At 38.1% G+C, this 21,481-nt stretch overlaps 1 protein-coding gene and 1 long non-coding RNA gene across 4 annotated transcripts in view; both read left to right on the top strand.

The window, feature by feature from the left end:
- Nucleotides 1-627: 627 nt before the first annotated feature.
- Nucleotides 628-21,481, top strand: part of LOC107026072 (exocyst complex component SEC3A-like) — a 32,015-nt gene continuing 11,161 nt past the window's right edge. For 2 of the 3 annotated variants that reach the window (XM_015226919.2, XM_015226917.2), the window contains exons 1-8: nucleotides 628-922; nucleotides 1,025-1,095; nucleotides 1,221-1,301; nucleotides 1,372-1,439; nucleotides 1,504-1,606; nucleotides 3,553-3,701; nucleotides 6,285-6,402; nucleotides 13,005-13,109. In XM_015226919.2, coding sequence (XP_015082405.1) covers nucleotides 745-922; nucleotides 1,025-1,095; nucleotides 1,221-1,301; nucleotides 1,372-1,439; nucleotides 1,504-1,606; nucleotides 3,553-3,701; nucleotides 6,285-6,402; nucleotides 13,005-13,109 — 873 coding nt within the window. In that variant the 5' untranslated portion in view covers nucleotides 628-744. The remainder of the gene's footprint in view (nucleotides 923-1,024; nucleotides 1,096-1,220; nucleotides 1,302-1,371; nucleotides 1,440-1,503; nucleotides 1,607-3,552; nucleotides 3,702-6,284; nucleotides 6,403-13,004; nucleotides 13,110-21,481) is intronic. The other variant, XM_015226918.2, reaches the window with a different exon arrangement.
- On the top strand, nucleotides 15,524-21,041 carry LOC107026074. The gene is made up of 2 exons (XR_001457514.2): nucleotides 15,524-20,591; nucleotides 20,701-21,041. It is a non-coding gene; the product is annotated as an uncharacterized LOC107026074 (long non-coding RNA).

The following is a 21,481-nucleotide window of genomic DNA, read 5'->3' as shown; positions in this document are numbered from 1 at the left end:
CTGTGTTTATAAGAATTTAGAATTGATGAGATTATAGTACGTTTTAAAAAAGCATTCTGCATAACATAAAAAAAATAAAAAGTTTAATTATGATAAAAGATTTTAAGTATGAAAATTTTTCTTATAAATTAATTAAAAAAGTTTAAAACAATATGATCATCATTTTAATTGAAATGACATATTATGCCAACTAGAAGAGAGTTGATGCTTTTGAATTGTCAAGTATATTTGAAGGAAAATAATAATAGTTGGGCTAATATTTGATCCTAAATGAAATATAAATGATATTTTAAGGCAATTCTCTTAACTTGGGTTACTATTTGAGGAATTGACTCTTTGTGTATATATATATATATATATATATATATTATACTATACTTATACCTACTGAACTTTAATAACGTATAAATATAGTCATTTTTGTAAGTTCCTCTAATATCACGTGAATGGGCTTTCTTTATATTTGAATTAATTTCTTCTTTTATTGAATTAGGTTTATAAAATCAATATTCAATCATTTTTATACACTTATAGTTTAAACGCAATTTTTGATATTATATGATGTATTTTGTAAGAATAAAGTAGCAACTTAAAAAGACGTGTAGGATTTTGGAAGTAAATAGGTGGGATGTAGAACATTAGTTTGTTAAAACTAATTGTAACAAACAAACTTGTCCACATTTTTCTCTTGGTGGAGTGCTTTTATTGAATTGAGGGTTTTATTGTTTAAGACATTTTGGAAGGATGGCGAAATCGAGCGCTGACGATGAGGAGCTACGAAGAGCTTGCGAGGCGGCTATTGAAGGCACAAAACAACAAGTTGTAATGTCGATCCGTGTTGCCAAAACCAGCGGCATCATAGGCATTGCCGGAAAATTGAGCCGTGGTGCTATGGCTAAACCCAGAGTTCTCGCGATCTCCAGTACGGCTTTTCATTTTTTTTGTTGTTCAACCAGCAGGATCATAGGCAGTCAGTGGGGGTTGTTACATGTAATTTTAGAGTTTAACAATGTGGTTTGTGCAGCAAAAGCTAAAGGCCAACGCACTAAAGCTTTTCTTCGTGTCTTAAAATATTCTAATGGTGGAGTACTTGAGGTAAATACTCTCTACTTTTTCACAATGTTCTAATTATGCATCATACATTTATTTGCTTCTGTATCTAAATATAGTTAGCCTCATGTGAACTACCTCTCACAATAATGTTATGCATTCACATGTAGCCTGCAAAGTTGTACAAGCTTAAGCATCTTTCAAAGGTCGAGCTCGTAACTAATGATCCAAGTGGCTGTACATTCATGCTGGTAATACTCATACCTAAATTATTTTCCAACTCCACCTCCATCTAATATATGGACCTTATTCTTCATACAGGGTTTCGATAATCTCAGAAGTCAAAGTGTTACTCCACCTCAGTGGACAATGCGTAACGTTGACGATAGGTATTTCTTTAATAATCACTCTCTATTTTATCTGTATAATCACTTTTCTTTTAACTAATTGTAGGAACCGCCTTTTGCTTTGCATCCTAAACATCTGTAAGGATATCCTTGGTCGTCTCCCCAAGGTTGTTGGCATAGATGTGGTAGAGATGGCTCTTTGGGCAAAGGTACGTATAAAAGTTCCACCCAGTATCTTCCAACATATAGCCTAGGCCCTCACTTGAAACTTGGCTTGCTTCATTTAGTTACTCCATGTCATAAGGATTTCTTTAGTTTGTTTCTCTCTGTATATTATTCTATTAGGCTTGCATAAATCATCCTTATTGATGATAACTCTTTTATCAGATGTTCTTGGAAGGTACATCTCAAAAATGCCCAACAGAATTGTTTTATTTTGGAACATGAGATTGCAATGTGGAGCATTACATCTCATCTTCATGGGATGACAGCTGTTAACAGTTATCCAATTCGAGAAATGTGTGCTTTTGTTCATTTGCCGAATTCTTTGTTTTCAATCAAGTTGGGATGTGTTTGATATGAAGGAAATATTTTCGTCGAAAACAAATCGTTTTCTTTTTGCTTATTTTCTGTGTTTTGTAAGTAAAAAAAGCAATATTATCTCGAACACATTTATATATAATCTAGCCAAATACTGTAAGTGGTTATAATAGGGTAGGGATGAGGGGCTAGTGGTGGTGGGGCCCTGGGGAGGAGACAATTAGTATGAATACCACCTATGAAGCTTGTTTTCCCTACTTCTACGAGGAGGTCATTTCCCTTAATTTTTTAGGAACTTGTTTTCTAGAGAAAATGTTTTTTCAAAAATTTTGATCAACCAAAGATATGAGGATTGAAGAAATGTTTTCCTCCATACCAAACTCACCCTTATTCTACACATACCAACTCCTTTTCAAATTAAAAAAAAGAGTATTTATTTTGTGATATTCTGTACGGTAGCCTAATTTGGTATATTAGAAAAATAGTTTTCTTCTTTGTCAAAAAAAATAGTTTTCTTTGTCAAAAAAAATAGTTTTCTTGCTAAGCATTAATTTCTTTATGATGTAAATTATTTTAGAATTAATTGTTATGCAATATATAATACACACAAGCTAAGTATATGTTTGCCGATACGTTGAACTACTAGCAATTGCTTCTCCTAGACATGACTCCCAAGAAATGAAATAGACCCACCAAAATCTCTTCTTTCTGGGGTCCTTCTGATCACCGGGAATCACCATCTCCAACCTTCTCTTTCCTAAGCCTTCCTCTACTCTAATGGAGGACCGTATGTACTTTGCGATAGGTTTTAAGTCCTTTGACCTCAAAAGAATTAAAGGAGTGCCAGGGGAATAGTACAAATGGCCTGAGAGGAGCAGAAATACCATCACTTGAGCTTTTTTTAAGAAGGTATTTTATGTGTAAACAAGATGCATGATTCAATGGGCATGTATTCCTTCATTGCAAAACAACTGCCAATTGTGGAATATGTTCTTATGCATTCTTGGTTTGTGCTGGGTAGTACCAAAAACCACAAAGGAGTTGCTGAATAGCTGGAAGGAGATAGGGAGAAATGAATCTGGAGAAGACTTGTGGGAATTAATCCCAACATGCACATGCATTTGGTGGGCTTTGTGGAAAGAAAGAAATGCAAGATGCTTTTGAAAGAGAAACAACATTCATAAGATGAGAATGAATTGCCTCAATCTTCTTTATTTTTGGTGTAAACAAGATATGCTGGGGGATATAGAACTTTTTTTTGATTTCATAGGAAACTTGTAATCTCTCTATTAATCTTGCTTAAGGATCCAGAGTCGTTTGTGAATGTTTCTTATAAAATATGCAGTTGGAAACACTCTACTGGTTAAGGAAGGAAACTAGTGTAAAACAAATAGTCATTCATTATTATAAATGAAGTGTTGTCACTTGTTTCTCTAGTTAGAATGTCTTTGCAGGTCATATGCACATTCACTATTTAATTTGAACATAAACACTTACCTCTTTTTTTTTGACATTAGAGATAGTTACTCATTGCAATGATTACATGATATGTTTCTAAACAGGAACTAAAATAAAAGCGATTGCTTGATGCATTTTATGTTATTCTAATTTATAGGAAAATACTCCAGCAATTACCAAGCAACAGGCTAATCCTCAAGATGGGCCGGTCACTTCTGTAGCAGAAGAAGGTGAGATGACAGTAACTGTTGAAAGAGAACTGGTATCTCAAGCAGAGGAAGAGGACATGGAGGCTCTGTTAGGCACGTATGTGACCTCTTTCCCACTTCTCTTGACATTGCATTGTGCTGATTTTTGCTCGAAATCTAAACTTCTTATATCTGCTTTACTTAAGTTGACCTCTTGCCACGACTTTATCATGTCATGGAGGGAGCTGACTAGCTAAGTTGCTCCAACTCTCCAACGTTGTTGCCACGCCCGTGTCGGATCCTCCAAAAATATACTACTTTTGGAGGATCTGACACGCACCTGTCGACATCTTTGAAGAGTCTGAGCAACATAGTTGGCTACTTGCTAAGTATTTTCACTTCTTTTTCTTTAAAAAAACTCATATTCTCATCCATGATAGAATTAGGGGGGTGTAGGTAGGAGTGTTACCTACTTCAAAAGATAGATTCCTTGCTTTTAGATGAGTAGAATTACAAAACATACAGTTTTAAGTGGAATAATGATTGAAACCTGTCTTGAAGTACTCTGAATACAAATAACTCTCTACCTTGTTTTGTATCTAGTGCCCACCAGTTTCCTAATGGTTTACAAGTAGCAATCCCATGTCTAATCACTTTATTAATTAATAAAGTTATGGTAGGTTCAGTTTTGTCTTGAGATAATTAGGAAACAAATCCTGAAGAGCAGAGACGAGTACAAACAGCTAAAGTTTTGATTAGAGTTGTTACAAAGTGTGCATATGACCATGAATGCAAGACTTCAGAGTTGTAAAATTAGTGTGTAATCTTGTGGTTACAATTGATCTGTCTATGTTAACTTCTTGCTGAATTTACAAATGAACATACTAATTCAAATGCCAGTACAATTTCTGAATTTTTGTGTCTACAGTGAACCTACATTTTGGTTGTTCTAACCTGCAAGCTGCTTTACTGCTGAGCTTATCTTGCATCAGTCAAGTTAGTTGCTGATAGAATATACCTAGCAATGCCTTGAACTCTCCACGTTATGGAGAATTGAAGAATCATCTACTTTTATATATTTAAAAGGGAAAAGGGTCTCATATATTTAACTATCATTTAGAGCTGATATATCCCTCCCGATAAAAGTGACTCATATATACCCATTATGTTACACAAATGACTCACTAAATTTGTTTTTTTAAATTTTTTTATAAAAAAAAATATTCATGGAAGGGGGTATATTTGATCCTTCTCACACATATTTTTTGGCTTATTGGATTCAACGACCAATTTTGATTTATTATTTTGATGGTCAAATTTATTTTCCACCAACTTTTTTGTGAAATTTAGGGAAAATGTAGAAGTACCTCCCCATACTATGACCGAAATCTCAGAGACACATCTTAACTAAAGTAGGTCCTATTACCCCCCTGAACTCATTGTCTTTTTATAATTTTGTACACCTTTTTGTCTTACCTGACATCCAAATCTGTCCCACGCGCCTCAACTGAGTGGAGTCGCGAATGTGCCACATAAGCCAAAGGGTGTACAATATTATATATTAAATGAGTTCAGGGGGTAATATGACCTTAATTTAGTTAGGGTGTGTCTCTGAGATTTCGGTCATAGTCTAGGGGGTTACTTGTTCCTTCTCCCTAAAATTTATCATATGTCCCAAATTTTTATATAGATATAAAAAATAAATTACAACATATTCAAAAAAATTGGTTTTGAACTTCTTTTTTCATACTTTTTCTCCTTTTTCTTTCTCACTTCTTTCTTTCTATTTCTCTTATTTTTATACCAAAACGTAAAAGAAAAAAAATAAAATAAGAATATAAACTGAAATAATGATACCTAAAGAAGTAAAAAAAAATCATGTGTGAGAAGGGTGTACATGAGCCACTTATGTAACAGTTGGGGTATAGGTGATCCATTTTTATAATGGTAGTAGTATATATGAGCTACTTTTGTATTGAGTTAGATATCAACTTTAAATGACAAAGTTGAAGGGTATTTCAGATCTTAAACCCTATTTAAAATACCTCTTCATCTATTATATGTTTACAGAACCATATACTTCAAGTCTAGTTAGGCTTTTCTTGCAACCTTGATTAGTCATCTAATGTTGAGTTTTATATTACACAATTGGGGTTTAAAGAATCAATTAAAACATTCTAAATAACCGTGTTGGCTATCATTGTTTTTCTTAGTTGGAGAATCACTATTAGCAGACACTTGTTTGGTAAGGAGGAACTTGTTTTCTTGGAAAATAAGTGGGTTTCTTTCTTAATTTGTAATATTTGGTAGGTCAGCAAAAGAAATATTTTCTCAAGAGTATTTATATGTTATCTGGCAACACACTATGGGGGCGGGATGTTGTGGGGACTGGAGGCTTTGGGGTGGCAGGGGTTGGGATGGTTAAGGAGAGGGAAGGGGTGGGGGTGTTGGGGTGGGTATAATGAATCCATATTTTTAAGGAACTTGTTTTTCTAGGGAAAATATTTTGACCAACCAAACATGGAAAAATTGCAAAACATTTTCTGGGATGTCTTTTTCATGCCAAACACACTCTGTACTGTGTTTTCCCTGCTTTAAAGTTTCCTACTAAGTTGTGTTGCTGTTTTTTTATCGACAACCCTTTGTTTCACCCTTGCACTATTTTGGTTGATTTACTGATTATGGTTTTCAAATTCAACAGTTATGTAATGGGTATTGGTGAAGCTGAGGCATTCTCTGAGCGGTTGAAACGAGAGCTTCAAGCTTTGGAAGCTGCTAATGTGCATGCCATTTTGGAGAATGAGCCATTAATAGATGAGGTGACCCATTTATTTTTGTGAAGAGTTCTTATTGCTTTGATGCCAGTGGCAGAGAAGAGTTTGGTTTCTATTTCAGGAGTTGCTACAGTTCTCCTCTTTATGACAATTGATAACCTTTTACTTTGATTAGACTTTTGGCTTGTTCTTTATGAATTTCTTCTCTGCCAAGAGCAATAGAAGGCAAAGTTTGTCTTGTTCTCTGTTCCATAGATTCAACTTACTACCATTTCCCCGATATGTATGCTCTCACACTTGATTATGTGTAACATTTATATCTTGCCTTTGGTAAGATGAGGTGACCATTCCATTTTTTTTTTTGATGAAATAAGGAGAATGTCACTAACAAAGCATCAAGCAGATGCACATATTACAAAAGAAAGAAATATCACCTCCTATAAAGGCAAAATAAACAGCTAACAACAGAGATCTATGGAGCTGATAAATTCTAGGTAAGAATCGACAGTAAATACAGGAGAGAGATTAACCCTACCAAAAAGAGTAATCAAGCATCTTGTTTTGAAGGTAGAGATGGGAGTTGGGTGCCATCAAAACATCTTTTGTTCCACTCCGTCCATAAGCACCACAAAACACAGGCTGGAACCAAAGACCAGATCTGCTTGATGGACTTGCCAACTTTCCAAGAACTCCAACACACAAAATCCTCTCTCAATGATCTTGGCATGACCTAAGTGAGTCCAAAAAGTGAGAAGTACATGTTCCATGGGCCTGTCGCAACTGTGCAATGAAGGAACAAGTGATTAATAGATTCTAAGTTGCACAAGCACATGTAGCATTTGTTGACTATTTGGAATTTCCTCCTAATGAGGTTATTCTGAGTCAAGCAAGAGTCTCTTAGAGTAATTCACCTGAAACAAATAACTTTAGGTGGCAACTTAGTTCTCCAGATTAATTTCCATGGCCATTGATTAATTAAGGTCTTCTTGGAGTTTTGTTGAAGGTAGCATGCTTTAACTGAGTAGGATATGTCCCTGCTATGTCTCCAGATAAGTTTGTCCCTGTGTTAACTGTTGATTGCACCAGTCTGAATGGTGGCCATAAGGCTAAAAACCTCTTCCAACTCCCAGTCATTAAGATTTTTGCTTAGGATCAGATTCCACACATTGTCTTCCCTGCACTTAGAGATTGTTGAGTATCCTGAACTTAGAGATGGTTGAGTCTGGATGAGATGCAATCTGGAAAATGCTAGGAAAAACATTCGTTAGAGGAGTGTCTCCTAGCCAAATATCTTTCCAAAACCGAATATGTTTCCCATTTCCCACCATAAGTAAGGAGAATATTTCCCACAGGTTCGTTATATCTCTCCAGATCCCCGTACCATAAGAGGTACTAACTTTATTAGAGCGCCAATGACTATCACTACCATACTTTGCTTGGATCACTTCCTTCCACAAGCCAGCCGACTCTTGATTGTATCTCTAGTGCCACTTCAATAGCATACACTTGTTATGTAAGGCCAAGTCTTTTATCCCCAATCCTCCATATTGTTTTGGCAAATCGACTTTGGCCCATTTAACAAGGTGAATTTGTGGTCCTTGTTGTTGCCTTCCCAAAGAAATCTCTCCTGATTTTGTCAAGTCGTTGTTTCACCTAAGCTGAAATAAGGAGTAAGGATATAAAATAGGTGGGAATGTTGTCCAATACACTATTGATGAGTGTTAATTTTCCCCCTAGAGAGAGGTATTGTTGTTGCTAGGAAGCTAACCTTCTCTCAAACTTTTCCACGATCACATTCCAAACTTGAGATGATCTATTCATGGCACCCAAAAGCATACCTAAGTAGGTGGTGGGAAAGGAGCCAGTAGGCAACACATGATATCTGCCATATCTTCCAGATCAGGGACCTCATTTACCTGGTATATAGTGCTCTTGGACATGTTGATGTGGAGACCTGACAATGCTTCAAAGAGCATAAGGGTGAGACTAAGATATTGGACTTGAGATTTCTTAGCTCCACATAATACAAAGGTGTCATTAGCAAATAAAAGATGTGAGATCGAGACTGGTAGACCATAACGATTGCCCACCTCAAAGCCTTCTATCCATTGAAGTTGTTTAGCCTTCTCCAACATCCTACTCAAACCCTCCATAGCAAAAATAAAAAGGAAGGGTGATAAGGGATCCCCTTGCCTGATGCCTCTACCGGGAGAGAAAAAACCCACAAGACTTCTATTCACTAGTACAGAGTACTTTATTGTGGGGAAGCTATACTTGATCCACCTAATCCATCTCTCTCCAAACCCCATTTGCCTTAGGATCGAAATAAGGAAGGACCAACTCAGTTTATAACACTTTCTCAATATCAAGTTTAAAAAGCAGACCTGGAGTACCACTTTTTTTCCTTCTAATCTAAACTTCATTGGCAATGAGTGTTGCATTAGTGATTTGCGTTCCTTGAACAAAAGCATTCTGAAAACCAGAGACTAGATTCCCAATCACCTTCTTTAGCCTTTCTGAGAGCACTTTGGCCAAAATTTTGTACACACTACCAATAAGACTGATTGGCCCAAAATCCTTATGTTCTATTGCACCTTTATTATTAATGACAAGTGCAATAAAAGAGGCATTAAAAGATTTCACCATGTGGCAATTGTTGTGAAAGTGATTGAGCGCACACAAAATATCTTGCTTGATAATTCCCCATCACTTCTGATAAATCCCAATAGAGAAGCCATCTGGCCCTGAACTTTTGTCTGGGGCACATAAGTTGATTGCATTCAATATTTCTTCATCTACAAAGGCCCGCTCCAAAGCAGTCTTTTCTTCAGAACTCAAACTGCCCTTGCCCTCAAAAGAAGCAGCAGGCCTCCATGATTCGTCTTCAGAGTATAGCTCTTGGTAGAAGTCAAGAATTGCCTCTTTCACCTGCTCCTTTCCTTCAATGAGGTCATCTCCTACCTGTAGTCTGTCAATGTGGTTGTATCTCCTGTGGGAGTTGGCTATTCTTTGAAAGTATTTTCTATTCCTATTCCCCTCTTTTAGCCAGACACCACAATTTTTGTCTCTAAGAGGTTTCCTCCGCGTTTGCTGATTGTTGAATCTCTAATTTTGATTGCAAAATTTTGTTCTTTTCAACTTGAGACTTGACCCTTCCTTCAGTTGCTTGTTCTGTCAGCAGAAGATCATCCATGGCTTTACTGATTCTGGAATTTAGCTTACCAAAGAGCTCCTTGTTCTAGGTAACGAGGTCTTTTTTCAAAAATTTAATTTCTGGGAGAGTATAAAGTCTGGAGAGTCATTTACTATATAACCTTGCCACCAATTTTTTACCATATCATGAAAACCTTCATACTGCAGCTACATGTTCTCGAATTTGAAGTAGGAAGGATTAGAAGTCCAATCACCACTCTCTAGGCTAAGGGACTGTGGTCGGGGAGAACCCTTGGTAGGCCCACCTGCTTCACAACTCCAAAGAATTCATTCCATTCAGTGGAAATTAAGAACTTATCAATTCTGGAAGCCTGCAGAAAGTCCTCTCCCCTTGTCCATGTATAAGTTGCACCATGTAAGGGGAGATCAATAAGACCCATGTCTTCAATAAATTCAGAGAAGTCCTTTATGTCCTGGGAGCTCCCTATACAATTTTGCCTCTCACGTTCCTATCTACATACATTAATGTCACCACCTGCAAACCCTCCCACATGGCCGAACGAGTATGCTGCCCTTGCTAAGAGTAAGCTTTTCCATTTTCTTTAGTCCCACAAAATAATAATGCCACCCCTGGTACCACTTGCTTCAAATTCAACGCATTGGACCCATCTTGATCCCCAAATATCTCTTGCTATTGCCACAGAACAACACTCAGTTTTGTTTCCTGTAAATACAAGATATCAAGCTTCCATTTTTGAATAAGTAGCTTGATGGTGCTTCTTTTGCTTATATCATTAAGCCCCTTTTTATTCCAACTGATAATTTTTGCTATCATTTTGAGAAAGCGTTATGGTACCTGCCTCTGCTTGACCCTTCTCCATTCTCATAATTACTTGTCCACTGCAACTTCTTGGTCACAATCTCACCCTTTTCCTTTGATCTTTTCTTCTGTTGCTCTTTCCCCTTTGATTTCTTCAACTGTAACTTCCTCTTTTGTTGCATTCGCAGTATCATATCGTAGATTTCGTTCTCAAACCCCTCTGAATTGACCCCAAAGGCTTTACAAGCTTTGGTCATCACTATCTTGGTCCAATGAGAGGTTTCGATAATTGTCGGGTGTGAAATAACCTGTTCCTCCAAGCTGTCATCAGACCAGGATAGTAACAAAGTGTTGCTACTAATAGGGGAAGAGAAACCTGAATCTTAAGAACACCCACTAGAGAAATCAGAGTTGATAGGAGGAAGAGAGAGAAGACATAGAGGTCGCAAGCATTCGGCTTTGTCGGCTTCGTCTCTCTCGCACTCCTCAAGAGAATCAGTTTGCGTTTGGGAAGCCAACAATGGTTTTTGAGATAACTTAGCATTCGACTGACGTTCAGAAAGCTTTTGTGTCTCTGCCACTATAGATTGGGCTTGGGTTGGGCAAATTGCCTTTCACTCCTTTAACATCTCCTTTTTATTGAGATGCAAGTTCCCCTTTTTCCTCCTTGAATAATAAAGATGGTCTGAAATCTTTTGCTGCAACTGGGCCTTTGCCTTAAGTTGGCCCAAGTTGTCTAAGAATTTTTAGGCCCAACCCTAGGGTCCTCAGCTGATTTGAGATTTGAATCAATAGGCTGCTCATTCTTCGAAACATAAACTTGGTCTGAAGTCGTCTGCTGCAACTAGGTCTTTGCTTTAAGTCGGCCCAAGGTTGTCTTAGATTTTTTGGGCCCAGCCCTAGGGGCATCAACAGATTTCAAATTTGAATTGATATACTGCTCAGTTTTTGAGACACAAACTTGTTTGGACCGGTGGTTAAAACCCTGTTCCTTAGAACCATAGGCAATTGAGATTTTCGAGAAGGCATCGGTAATAATGGATATTTCATAAATTTTCCCGCCTACTCTCAAATCAATTTTGTGTGGAGGTTCTCGTGCTACTGCTGGAATACAAATCCGAGCGCAGTGAATATGATTTCTCTTCTTCGTGTCCTCATCTGCACCGATATAACCACCACAACAATCCCTGATAAATTTCAGAGACTTTTCCGACCATGCGTGAAGCGGGATGCAAAATGCAAGAAGCCCTAATCTACCTCTGATTTGCTACTAACTCTTCTTTAGAGACCACCACTCTAGTGATAATCTTCTCCCATTCCAAAACCATTCCCCCATTATTATCCTCTTCGCTTCTTGCCTAGATGGAAACTCGAACATCATCTGGTTATGTGTTCATAACCGGCCATTTCTAGATATTTGCAGCATCCATTAAAGATTTCCCTGGGGTGACAAACTTTTGGAGAGCTGGGTTAACTGGATCACCCAAAGGTCTGATAATTTTGTCGGCTAAATCACTCCACCCTACATGGTAATCCATCTCCGGGATGATAATAGCTGATTTTCTTTGGCCCCTCGATGTTTTTACTCGAAGAAATCTCCCATAAGAGTTGAGCCAGTGTAAAGATGGCAGGGAAATGATCTTTGAGGCTCATACCACCCAATCATTTATCAAACCAGAAATTGGTTTTTCTGCCATTTTGTACATTTATATTAACTGATACTGAGAAAGGGCCAAAATATTGGGATGGATTTCCAAAGGCTAATTCCATAGGTGGTATTACCCCTTTGGTTACCCATTTATTTAGCTCCTCATACTTGTGGTTGATCACCCTATACCATAGTGCTTGGTCCTCCTTATGGTACCTCCATAACCATTTCAGCTTAAGAGCTTTGCTATGGTTTTTGAGATTCTTGATACCTAATCCACCTTGCATCTTACTTATGATGATGTTCTTCCTCTTGACTAAGTGAAAGCCTTTTCTTTCCTTATTTCCTTGCCACAAGAAATTTCTTCTAATTTTGTCCAACCTCTGAACTACTGAACTACTGACTGGGGAATATGGAAGATAGATAACATATATGTAGGTAGAGCATCCAGAACAGAGTTTATCAGTGTTAATCTACCTCCCAAGGAGAGGTATTGTGATCTCCATCTGGCTAGTTTCTTTTCACATTTCTCCACTATTGGGTTCCAAATGTCTATGGCTCCAGACTTTGCCCCCAAAGGCATGCCCAATTATACTGATGGCAGAGTACCTTCACTCCTCCCAAATATAACTGCATACTCATCTTAAAATGACTTCGTCGATCTTAATCTTACTGACAAACCGACTACTAAACTCCTTGAACAAGAACTACCTAAAAGAACCTTCACTAATATCATTTATTTCAAAAGACTTATCACTGGAAATGAAAAGGCACACCCTGTAACCCATACTAAGAGATCGTATGATTAAATTTCACCACAAAGTAAATAGTTCTGTCCCCCATGGTAAAAAAGAAGCTAATTTCAGTAGGAGTTGCCGGAAAAAGATCAAACAAAGTAAGAGAGAGAACCTAGGACAGGTTCCCCTTGGGAGATGTGCCTTTGCCTTAGGTAAGATGAGGCGACCATTCCATTTTTTTAATAAAGATAAATGTATGCTTCTGTGCCTAAATTTTTTGTCCTACCAGGTCTTGCATGGGCTTGAATCGGCCACTAACTGTGTTGAAGATATGGATGAGTGGTTGGGCATCTTTAATGTAAAACTTAGACACATGAGAGAAGACATAGAATCGGTAAGAATTTCTGCATGGCAAATTGTTTATTTTATTTTTAATTTTTTTTTATTAATATTTTTTATGGCGCTTCTATTTGATCTTACTAGAAATGTTTATTTTCTTTCCCTAGTTAATTGATTCATATATTTAATTAGCAAATCACTTGAATGTGAAACTTAACTTTGAATCATAGTTCTTTCCCTTCTTTGTGAATCCACCACAAAAATTTGCTTGTAGTTCCTTTGCAGAATTCATGGATTAGTAACTAAAAATCAAAAAGGAATATGAATCCCTTCTTGATTCAAAGAGAAATCACTTATTCTAAATCTAAGTAACTTATTATGCTAAAAAGTTACTTCAGTAACTGAAAAAGAATTTCAACACTCCTCCTTTGCTTTAATTATTGCAATTTAAAAAATGCTCCTCCTCAGTTTCTACTTTGGCGGTAGATGCTGCATTATTTTCATTGTTTTTGAACTTGCAAAATTTCTTCTTTTGATTTTGTGCTTAAAAACACCCTCAATAATCTTGTCTTCTTTATAAGCTCTTTTGAAAGTGCTTTCTTTTTTGTACCATATATACTTGCAAGGAGTTGTTGCAAAAACTTTTCTTTCATCACGATATCCCTTATAACACAGGTTTCAAAATATGATTTCATTCTCACCGATTGAATTTGCTAGTTTCAATCAGTGAAAATTTTTGGGGCATTAAAAGAGAAATTGTTGATTGCCATAGTTGAGAAGTGGGTCAAAAACTGATATTTGTTAAATGTAATTGAATGGAAGATCTTATCTTATTCCAGTAGGTGAGCAGTGAATAAATAGAATAGATTAAGATCAAAATTCTGTCATAGAACGTGAGAGGTCTTACCAACTCGATGAATAAAGCTCTTGTTAAGTCATGTTTAAACAAATGGTAAGCATATGTGATCTGCCTTCAGGAAACAAGAATTAATCAGGAGTGTAAAGGAAATGGCATATCAACTGTGGTCGTCTGGGATGGATGCAATGTGGATTTATAAAAGCGGAGGAAGCAAAGGCGGTTTACTAATTATGTGGGACAACAAAGTGTGGAAGGGATCAAAGGTTGAGAAACGCAACTTCTCAATCACTTCTAGATTAGACTCAGTTCTTAACTCTTTTTGCTGGTTCTTTATTGGAAGAAGTAGAAGCTATAAAGTTTTTGTTTTTTTTTGAAACTGGTAACATTGTATTCCTCAGCATTAAGGGCTATGCTGGCCACCTCCAAAAGTGTTAGTTACATAGAAAGACCAACAAAACAAAGATTACATACAAACCTCCTATGAAATCCACTAGTGAATTTCTTCTTCTATGTTCATTTCTTTACACCAAAAACCTAAAGTGGTAATTACTTTCCACTTAATCTTCTCTATAGTGCATTCTTTCCTTACGAAAATTCTCTGATTTCTCTCCTTCCAAATGCTCCACCAGATACAAGCAGGTTCGGTTCTCCACCACCTCCTCTGGCTTTTACTACCTCCCCACTCTGACCCAACAACTTAGTAGGTCTGCTGTATGTTCTGGCATAACCCAATTTAGACTCGTTATATTGGTAAATAGAGCCCATACTTGTGTTGTTACTTTGCAGTGGAGATTCAGATGATTGTTGGTTTCTAGGGCCTCTTTACAAAGATAACATCTTGAGGCAATAATTTTTCCCCTCTTTGAAGTTTATCATATGTCAGGCAAGCTTTCATAGTTACCAACCACGTGAAACACTTCACTCTTAGTAGGGGCTACACTCTTCCATATAGCACTCCATGGCCTTGGTTTCTTCCCCGCAATGGTGGCTAGATCCCTCTTATACATTCTGTTCACAAAGAATTGACCATCAGTATGATGCCTCCATAACAATTTATCTGTTTCCAGATTTGTGCCAGGCAAATCTCCAATCAAAGCTAGCATATCTGTTACCCACTCTATTTCCCAATCATTAAGAAATCTCCTAAAGAGCAAATTCCATCCTTGTGGGGACCAAACCTCTTGTAACTTGCTGTCAGGATTCAGGCAAATGGAAAACAACCTAGGGAGTAAATTTTTCAAGGACCCTTGACCAGTCCAGTCTTCCATCCAGAACAGAGCCTTATTTCCTCGACCAACCTTTATCCTTACATTGTCTCTGAAAGCCAGCCATAGGTTTCTTATAGTCCTCCATACTCCCACACCATATGTTTCTGTCACTTCCTCTGAACACCATTGATCTTCCTGACCATACTTGTGTTGAACGAGTTCCTTCCATAGAGCTTGATCTTCCAAATTGTATCTCCACAATCATTTGGTGAGTAAGCTGTTGTTGTGTACCTTTAGGTTTCTTACTCCCAAACCCCCATATCTTTTGCACTGTTGAACCACCATCCATTTAACTAAGTTGTAGCTCTTCTCAATCTTGTTACCCTGCCAAAGGAAGTTTCTCCTCAATGAGTCTATATCTTTGACTACCTTGCTGGGAATCGAAAAAAGTGACATCACATATGTTGGCAAAGAGTCTAAAACAGAATTAATCAAAGTGACTTTTCCCCCAAGGATAGATATTGAGATTTCCAAAGTGCCTGTCTCCCCTCTGATTTTTTCTAGTACATCATCCCAGATGCTAACTACCTTATGCTTAGCACCCAATGGCATACCGAGATAAACGGTAGGCAACCTTCTATCTTGCACTTCAATATATTGGCCAAAGCTTGAATCTGTTGGACCTCTTTAATAAGAAAAATGCTACTTTTCCTCCAATTCACCTTAAGTCCAGAGCATGCCTCAAAAATTACCAGAATAATTTTGATGTGACAGAGTTGTTCCTGCTTCACAAAAAATTATTGTGTCATCCAAATACAGTAAATGAGTCATATCCATCACCTCATTACTCCTGATTTTGATTGTGAAACTAATCCAGTTGTTTAGAGAAGCTCTCCTCATCAAACTGTCCAACCCTTCCATGGCAATGATAAACAGGAAAGGGGACAAAGGGTCTCCTTGTCTAAGACCTCTTTCCGCAAGAAAAAAACCTACAGATTCTCCATTAACCAAATGGAGAACCTCGTGGTTTTAATACAAAACTCAATCCACTTGAGCCATGTAGGGACAAAACCCATTTGCCTAAGAGTGTTGATCAGGAAATCCCAATTAAGATTTTTCAATATTCAGTTTGCACATTACCCCTGGCACATCTCCTCTAATCCTAGTATCAATACATTCACTAGCAATTAAAGCAGCATCCATTATTTGTCTCCCTTTAATGAAAGCCATTTTATTTTTGTTGACTAGCTTGTCTATCACCTTCTTCAGCCTTTCTACCAACAGTTTGACAATTATTTTATAAACCCCAGTAATGAGACTATTGCTCTGAAGTCTTTTAGATCATTTGCCCCCACCTTCTTAGGAATTACAGCTACAAAGGTAGCATTGAAACTCTTCTCAAAACTTTGGTGACAGTGAAAGTGTTTGGAAGGTTTGCATCAGATCTTCCTTTATAGTTTCCCAGAATGCGTGAAAGAAGGCCATGGTATAACCATCAGGTCCATGTGCTTTATCACAAGCGCACAATCTTATCCCTTCTAGCACTTCATCCTCACTGAAATTCTCTAGATAACCAGCTCTGCTCATCCATTTTATTCTCGGTACGTTAAGAATATTTAGTGAGGGTCTCCAGTTTTCTACCTCCTTATACAAATGGTGGTAAAAATCCAGAATAGAGTTCTTGATTTCCGCCGGCTCAGAGGATAACTCTCTATTAATCTTTAATGACTCAATTGTGTTGATTCTCTTGTGAGTTGTTGCCATTCTGTGGAAATGTTTTCTATTTTTATCGCCATTCTTGATCCACTGAATTCTGGACCTCTTTCTCCAAAAAATTTCTTTATTTTTTGCCACCTCCTCGTATTCCATGCCCAAGTGTACCTTTAGAAGCTGTTCATCACCAGTAAGAGATCTAGTCTCTTGAGTAACTTCCATGTCCCTTATCTGACTCAAAATTTTCTCCTTCCTTGCTTTCCACTTCCCCCTATTCTCTCTGCTCCATTCCTTCAATTTTGTTTTAAGCAACCTCAACTTAGTAGCTAGTTTGTAGTCTGGTCTTCCTAGCACTTCAAAGGAGCTCCACCATTCCTGAACTTTACTTTTGAAACCCTCTAAATTAAGCCACCACTTTTCAAACTTGAATTAAGATTTCCTGAAGGCCTTATCCCCACAAGTTAAGACGATGGGATTATGGTCAGACCCCAAGCTACGCAGAGTACATTGCCTAATTTGAAGGAACATTTCATCCCATGGGAACGAGTATAAAAATCTGTCTATCCTGGAGTCATTCCTATGATTTGCCCCTCCTCTCCAAGTGTATGAGCCCCCAAATAAAGGGGGTTCAATCAGCTCCAATTCGTTGATACAACTGGACAGATCTATCATGGCTCTAGAAAGCCTGATACAGTTGGTTTTCTCCGAAGGAAATCTAGTAGTATTGAAATCCCCACATACTACCCAAGGCCCTTCACAGAGACTCCTCATAGCTCCTAATTCTTCCCACAACTTCATCCTTTCATTTCTATCACAAGATGCATAGACTGCTGTGAGAAACCAAGTTAGTTCTTGATTAACTTTATATAATTTACAAGTAATTGATTGATTTCCATATTCCACCATCTCCCCTTTCCATGATCTTTTGTCCCACATAACTAAAATTCCACTCTTGCTTCCAATCTCTTCCAGCCATACTCCCCCTATCCACCTATTCCCCCCTAATTGTTGTATATAATCCCCCACTGCCCCATTTAGCTTTGTCTCCATCAAAACTATAATATCTACCCCCTCCTGTTGTAAATGGGTTGGCTAGCCCAACTAATTTGATTGGGGTTTCACTTGACCTGCAGCAGTGGGGCCCCCATATGCATGTCCCATCACATCCACAAGATCATTTCCCTCTCTCCTTAGCTCAATTCTCTGTGAAGTCAACATCTGCTTTATGGCATCAGCAGCTTTTTCTACATGGCTGCTGGACCCCACAACACTCCTTAAATGCATATCATTATCCACATGATCCTTTCTCTCTCTCCTTTGCCCTGAAACCTGGGAAGTCAACATTTGCTTTATGGAGTTAGCAACTTTATCCCTTTCCTTTTCTAGCCTAGGACTGACTTCTTGGCTTTCAAACCACCTCAGATCTGCGAAATCTTGCTGGAGCTTCAACCCAAACTGTAAGGGAAAAAATCAAACCACCATCTTGAATTTCAACTTCCCTGGAAATATTTTCAATGGGACCTTTCCCTTTGATTCGAGCCCATCGCAGATGATTTTTTTTTGAGGATTAAAAAAAATAAAAAAAATGGTGGTTTTCTCGTGGTTTCTTCTTCTGTCGCGAGCCATCCCCCACATTTATCTCCTATCTCTTTCATAATATTTTCAGACCATAGTTGGAGAGGTAGACCAAGTACTCGAATCCAAAACCATTGAAAGGTGGTGTGGGCTGGATAAGCCCCAGATGTCGGAGACCACCAGTCAAACTCAAGTTTATTCCCCGTCTCTTCCAATTACCAAGAAGAATGTGTTCTGCATCTTTCCTCGACTGGAATTCGAACAGGAGTTGAATGCCATTCTTGTCGAAAACCTGAATATTGTGAACTCCTTTCCAAGTTTGTTGGATCCACCTTCTCACATCATTTCTTGTTGGGATCTCGTTGCAATCTGGAAAGCTTCCTACTAGGCATCTCTGTAAAAGATCTTTTCCATCTTGGTGTGAAGAAGCTGTCATAATGCCTTGTACCTTGGAGATAGTTGGTTCCTGCACCATCCATCTGTTCTTGTACAGAGCATCCTTGTAGCTGCCTTCTCCTCTCTTTGAAGGATGATTTATCTCCCCTACTGCTGGAGTACCAGCTTGCATTGAAGACCTCCTATTAATGAAGCTTTCAATCCGGCTGACAAGTCCCAACCACCCCTCATTGTCCTTGTTTTCTGGGATAATAATAATAGACCTCATTTGGCCATTGATCGTAATGATCGACAAAAAATGACCAAGCTTGTTGAACTTCAAAGAGCAAAAGATATTAGTTGAAACATTTCTGCCTCTCCATGTCTTGAACATTTTACCCCTGACTTCTGATGCTTCTCGCAACCTTCTGCGTAGCCAACCCAGAGCCCCTTTGCTCAAAGTCATCCTCCTGGGGTAGTGCCTAGAGTTTTCCACCCATTCAAACCATGTATCAGAATACATTATAGTCTCTGTAATGTCAAAAGATTTCCCACCTAGTCTAAAGTAAGTATGATTTCCCATGGTGAAAAAAAAGGCTTTCAAAGAAATGAAGGATAGGGAAAGATTCCGGTGGTTGAGGACCACCAGCTATAAAGTCAATATGTGACGATCTTTGGGTCACGGGTGGGGGGTGGGGTGGGGGGGGGCGACTTTGTTTAGACATATTCTAGTTGGATAGAGGAGCTAGAACTTAAAGATCCTACTTCGATGGGTAGGAGTTAAACTTGTTTTAGGGGGATTACTCACCAAAGTGCTGCTAGGTTGGACAGTTTTTTGTATTCTATGGAATGGGAGGAGAACTTCAAAAGCATCAGACTGAGAATCCTTCCAAGAGTAGCTTCTGATCCATGTATCATTCTTGAATGTGGAGACTGGGAAGTGGGAACAGAGACAACCTTATTTCAAATTCGAAGAGTAGCTTCTGATCCATCTTTACATACACGATGAGCCTATTTCCTATTCCTAAAAGCATAGAAAAAAGAATCAATAGATTGAGAAGACCCTTCCTATGGAAAGGGAATAAGCAGAAGAGAGGCTACAATATGGTAAAATGGGATATTTTTACCCTTGAGATAAAGGGGGTCTTGGACTGAAGAACCTCAGCAAACAGAACAATTGTCTTCTATAAAAGTGGTTATGGAGATTCTGCACAGAAGATGGGGCCTTATGGAGAAGGCACATAGCAGGAAAGTATGGCTTACTTAGCTACTGAATAGCTGAAGAAGTCATGAGCACATTTGGTCGTAGTGTCTGGATCAGGAGACTTTGGCCTTACTTTATCAACAACATCTCCATTGGTGTTGGTAATGGTCTGAAAAATGCTTTCTGAAATGAAGTTTGGGTAGGGGAGAGCAGCTTGAGAAACTTATTCCCCCAATTATACTCTTTGAGCTTGTAGAAAAAAGATACTCTTCTAGTGTGGAGCCAGCAGGGATGAAACCTACTCTTCAGGAGAGCAATAAATGGCTGGGAAATCAGACGAGTAGCAAGCCTTCTGGGAACGTTAAACACTTGCCCTGGTATTTCTATGAGCCCAGAGAAGCCAATCTGGAAACTACATAGCAAAGCCACTTCATCGTCAAGTCATGTTACTGGAATATCGATTCCAAACAGATGGCAACAGACACAGGGCCTTGGAAGGAAATCTTGGAAGGTAGAAGTCCACTAAAGGTGACTTGTTTCTCATGGCTAGTGTGCAGGAAAGCCTGCCTCACACATGAGGCACTGCAGAGAAGTGGATGGCAGGTATGTTCTAGATGTTTTATGTGTGAGTGGGAAACATAAGTCAAAAGTAATTTGTTTATGCATTGCAACACTGCCACAAGCCTATGTCATAATTTCTTGTGCTTTTTAGGAGTTAGCTGGGTGATGCCCAAGACAACCTTGGAGTTGATGAATCAATGGTCAGGAATTGGCAACAGAGAGAGATAAAGATTGGTGGAAGACAATATCAGCTTGATATGGTGGAACTTAAGGAGAGGAATGATAGGTGCTTTGAAGATCAGAGAGTCAACTTACTGAAGATAAGGATGAAGTGTATAAGCCTGCTATTTTTCTTGTGTAAACAAGAGTTCATAGGGAAGGCAGTATTTTAGGTAGATTTCATAGGAAACTTGTAAATGTACCCAAATGGGGGTGTGCCCACCACTCTGTGGATTCATTGAATGATGAATTGTATATGTGAATACAAAGTTACTCTATCTCAAAAAAAAAAAAAAGTGTTGAAAATAGCCCCGACAGGCTAAAAATATCTCCGACGGGTTGAAAATGGGTTGAAAATAGCTCTTTCTAAGAACTCACATATTCCATAAAATTCAGTGAGACTCAATACCACAGTTGGCACTTTTTGAAAAGATGGTGCAACAAATAAGGGTTGAAACGTTCAATAATTTTATTAAGCATAGAGAGCTTTAGATAGACCACATGAAAATAATCAACAGAAAATCTGCATTACAAAAATTGGAAACGCTAAATAATCTCAACAACTAAAACAACCTAATGGAAATTTAAAATTCAAATTCATCCCAAATCTAACTGATTTATTATGCTAAAACTTGCTGCAAGCTGAAAGCAAACTTCAACAGCTTTAGACCTCATTCAAAAGTCTTCCTTTTTTTCTTAGATTTTGTGCCAAG

Source organism: Solanum pennellii, chromosome 7 (genome assembly GCF_001406875.1).
Source record: "Solanum pennellii chromosome 7, SPENNV200".
Lineage (NCBI taxonomy): Eukaryota > Viridiplantae > Streptophyta > Magnoliopsida > Solanales > Solanaceae > Solanum > Solanum pennellii.
The sequence above is the reverse complement of the archived record's forward strand: the minus strand, read 5'-3'. Positions and strand labels throughout refer to the sequence as shown.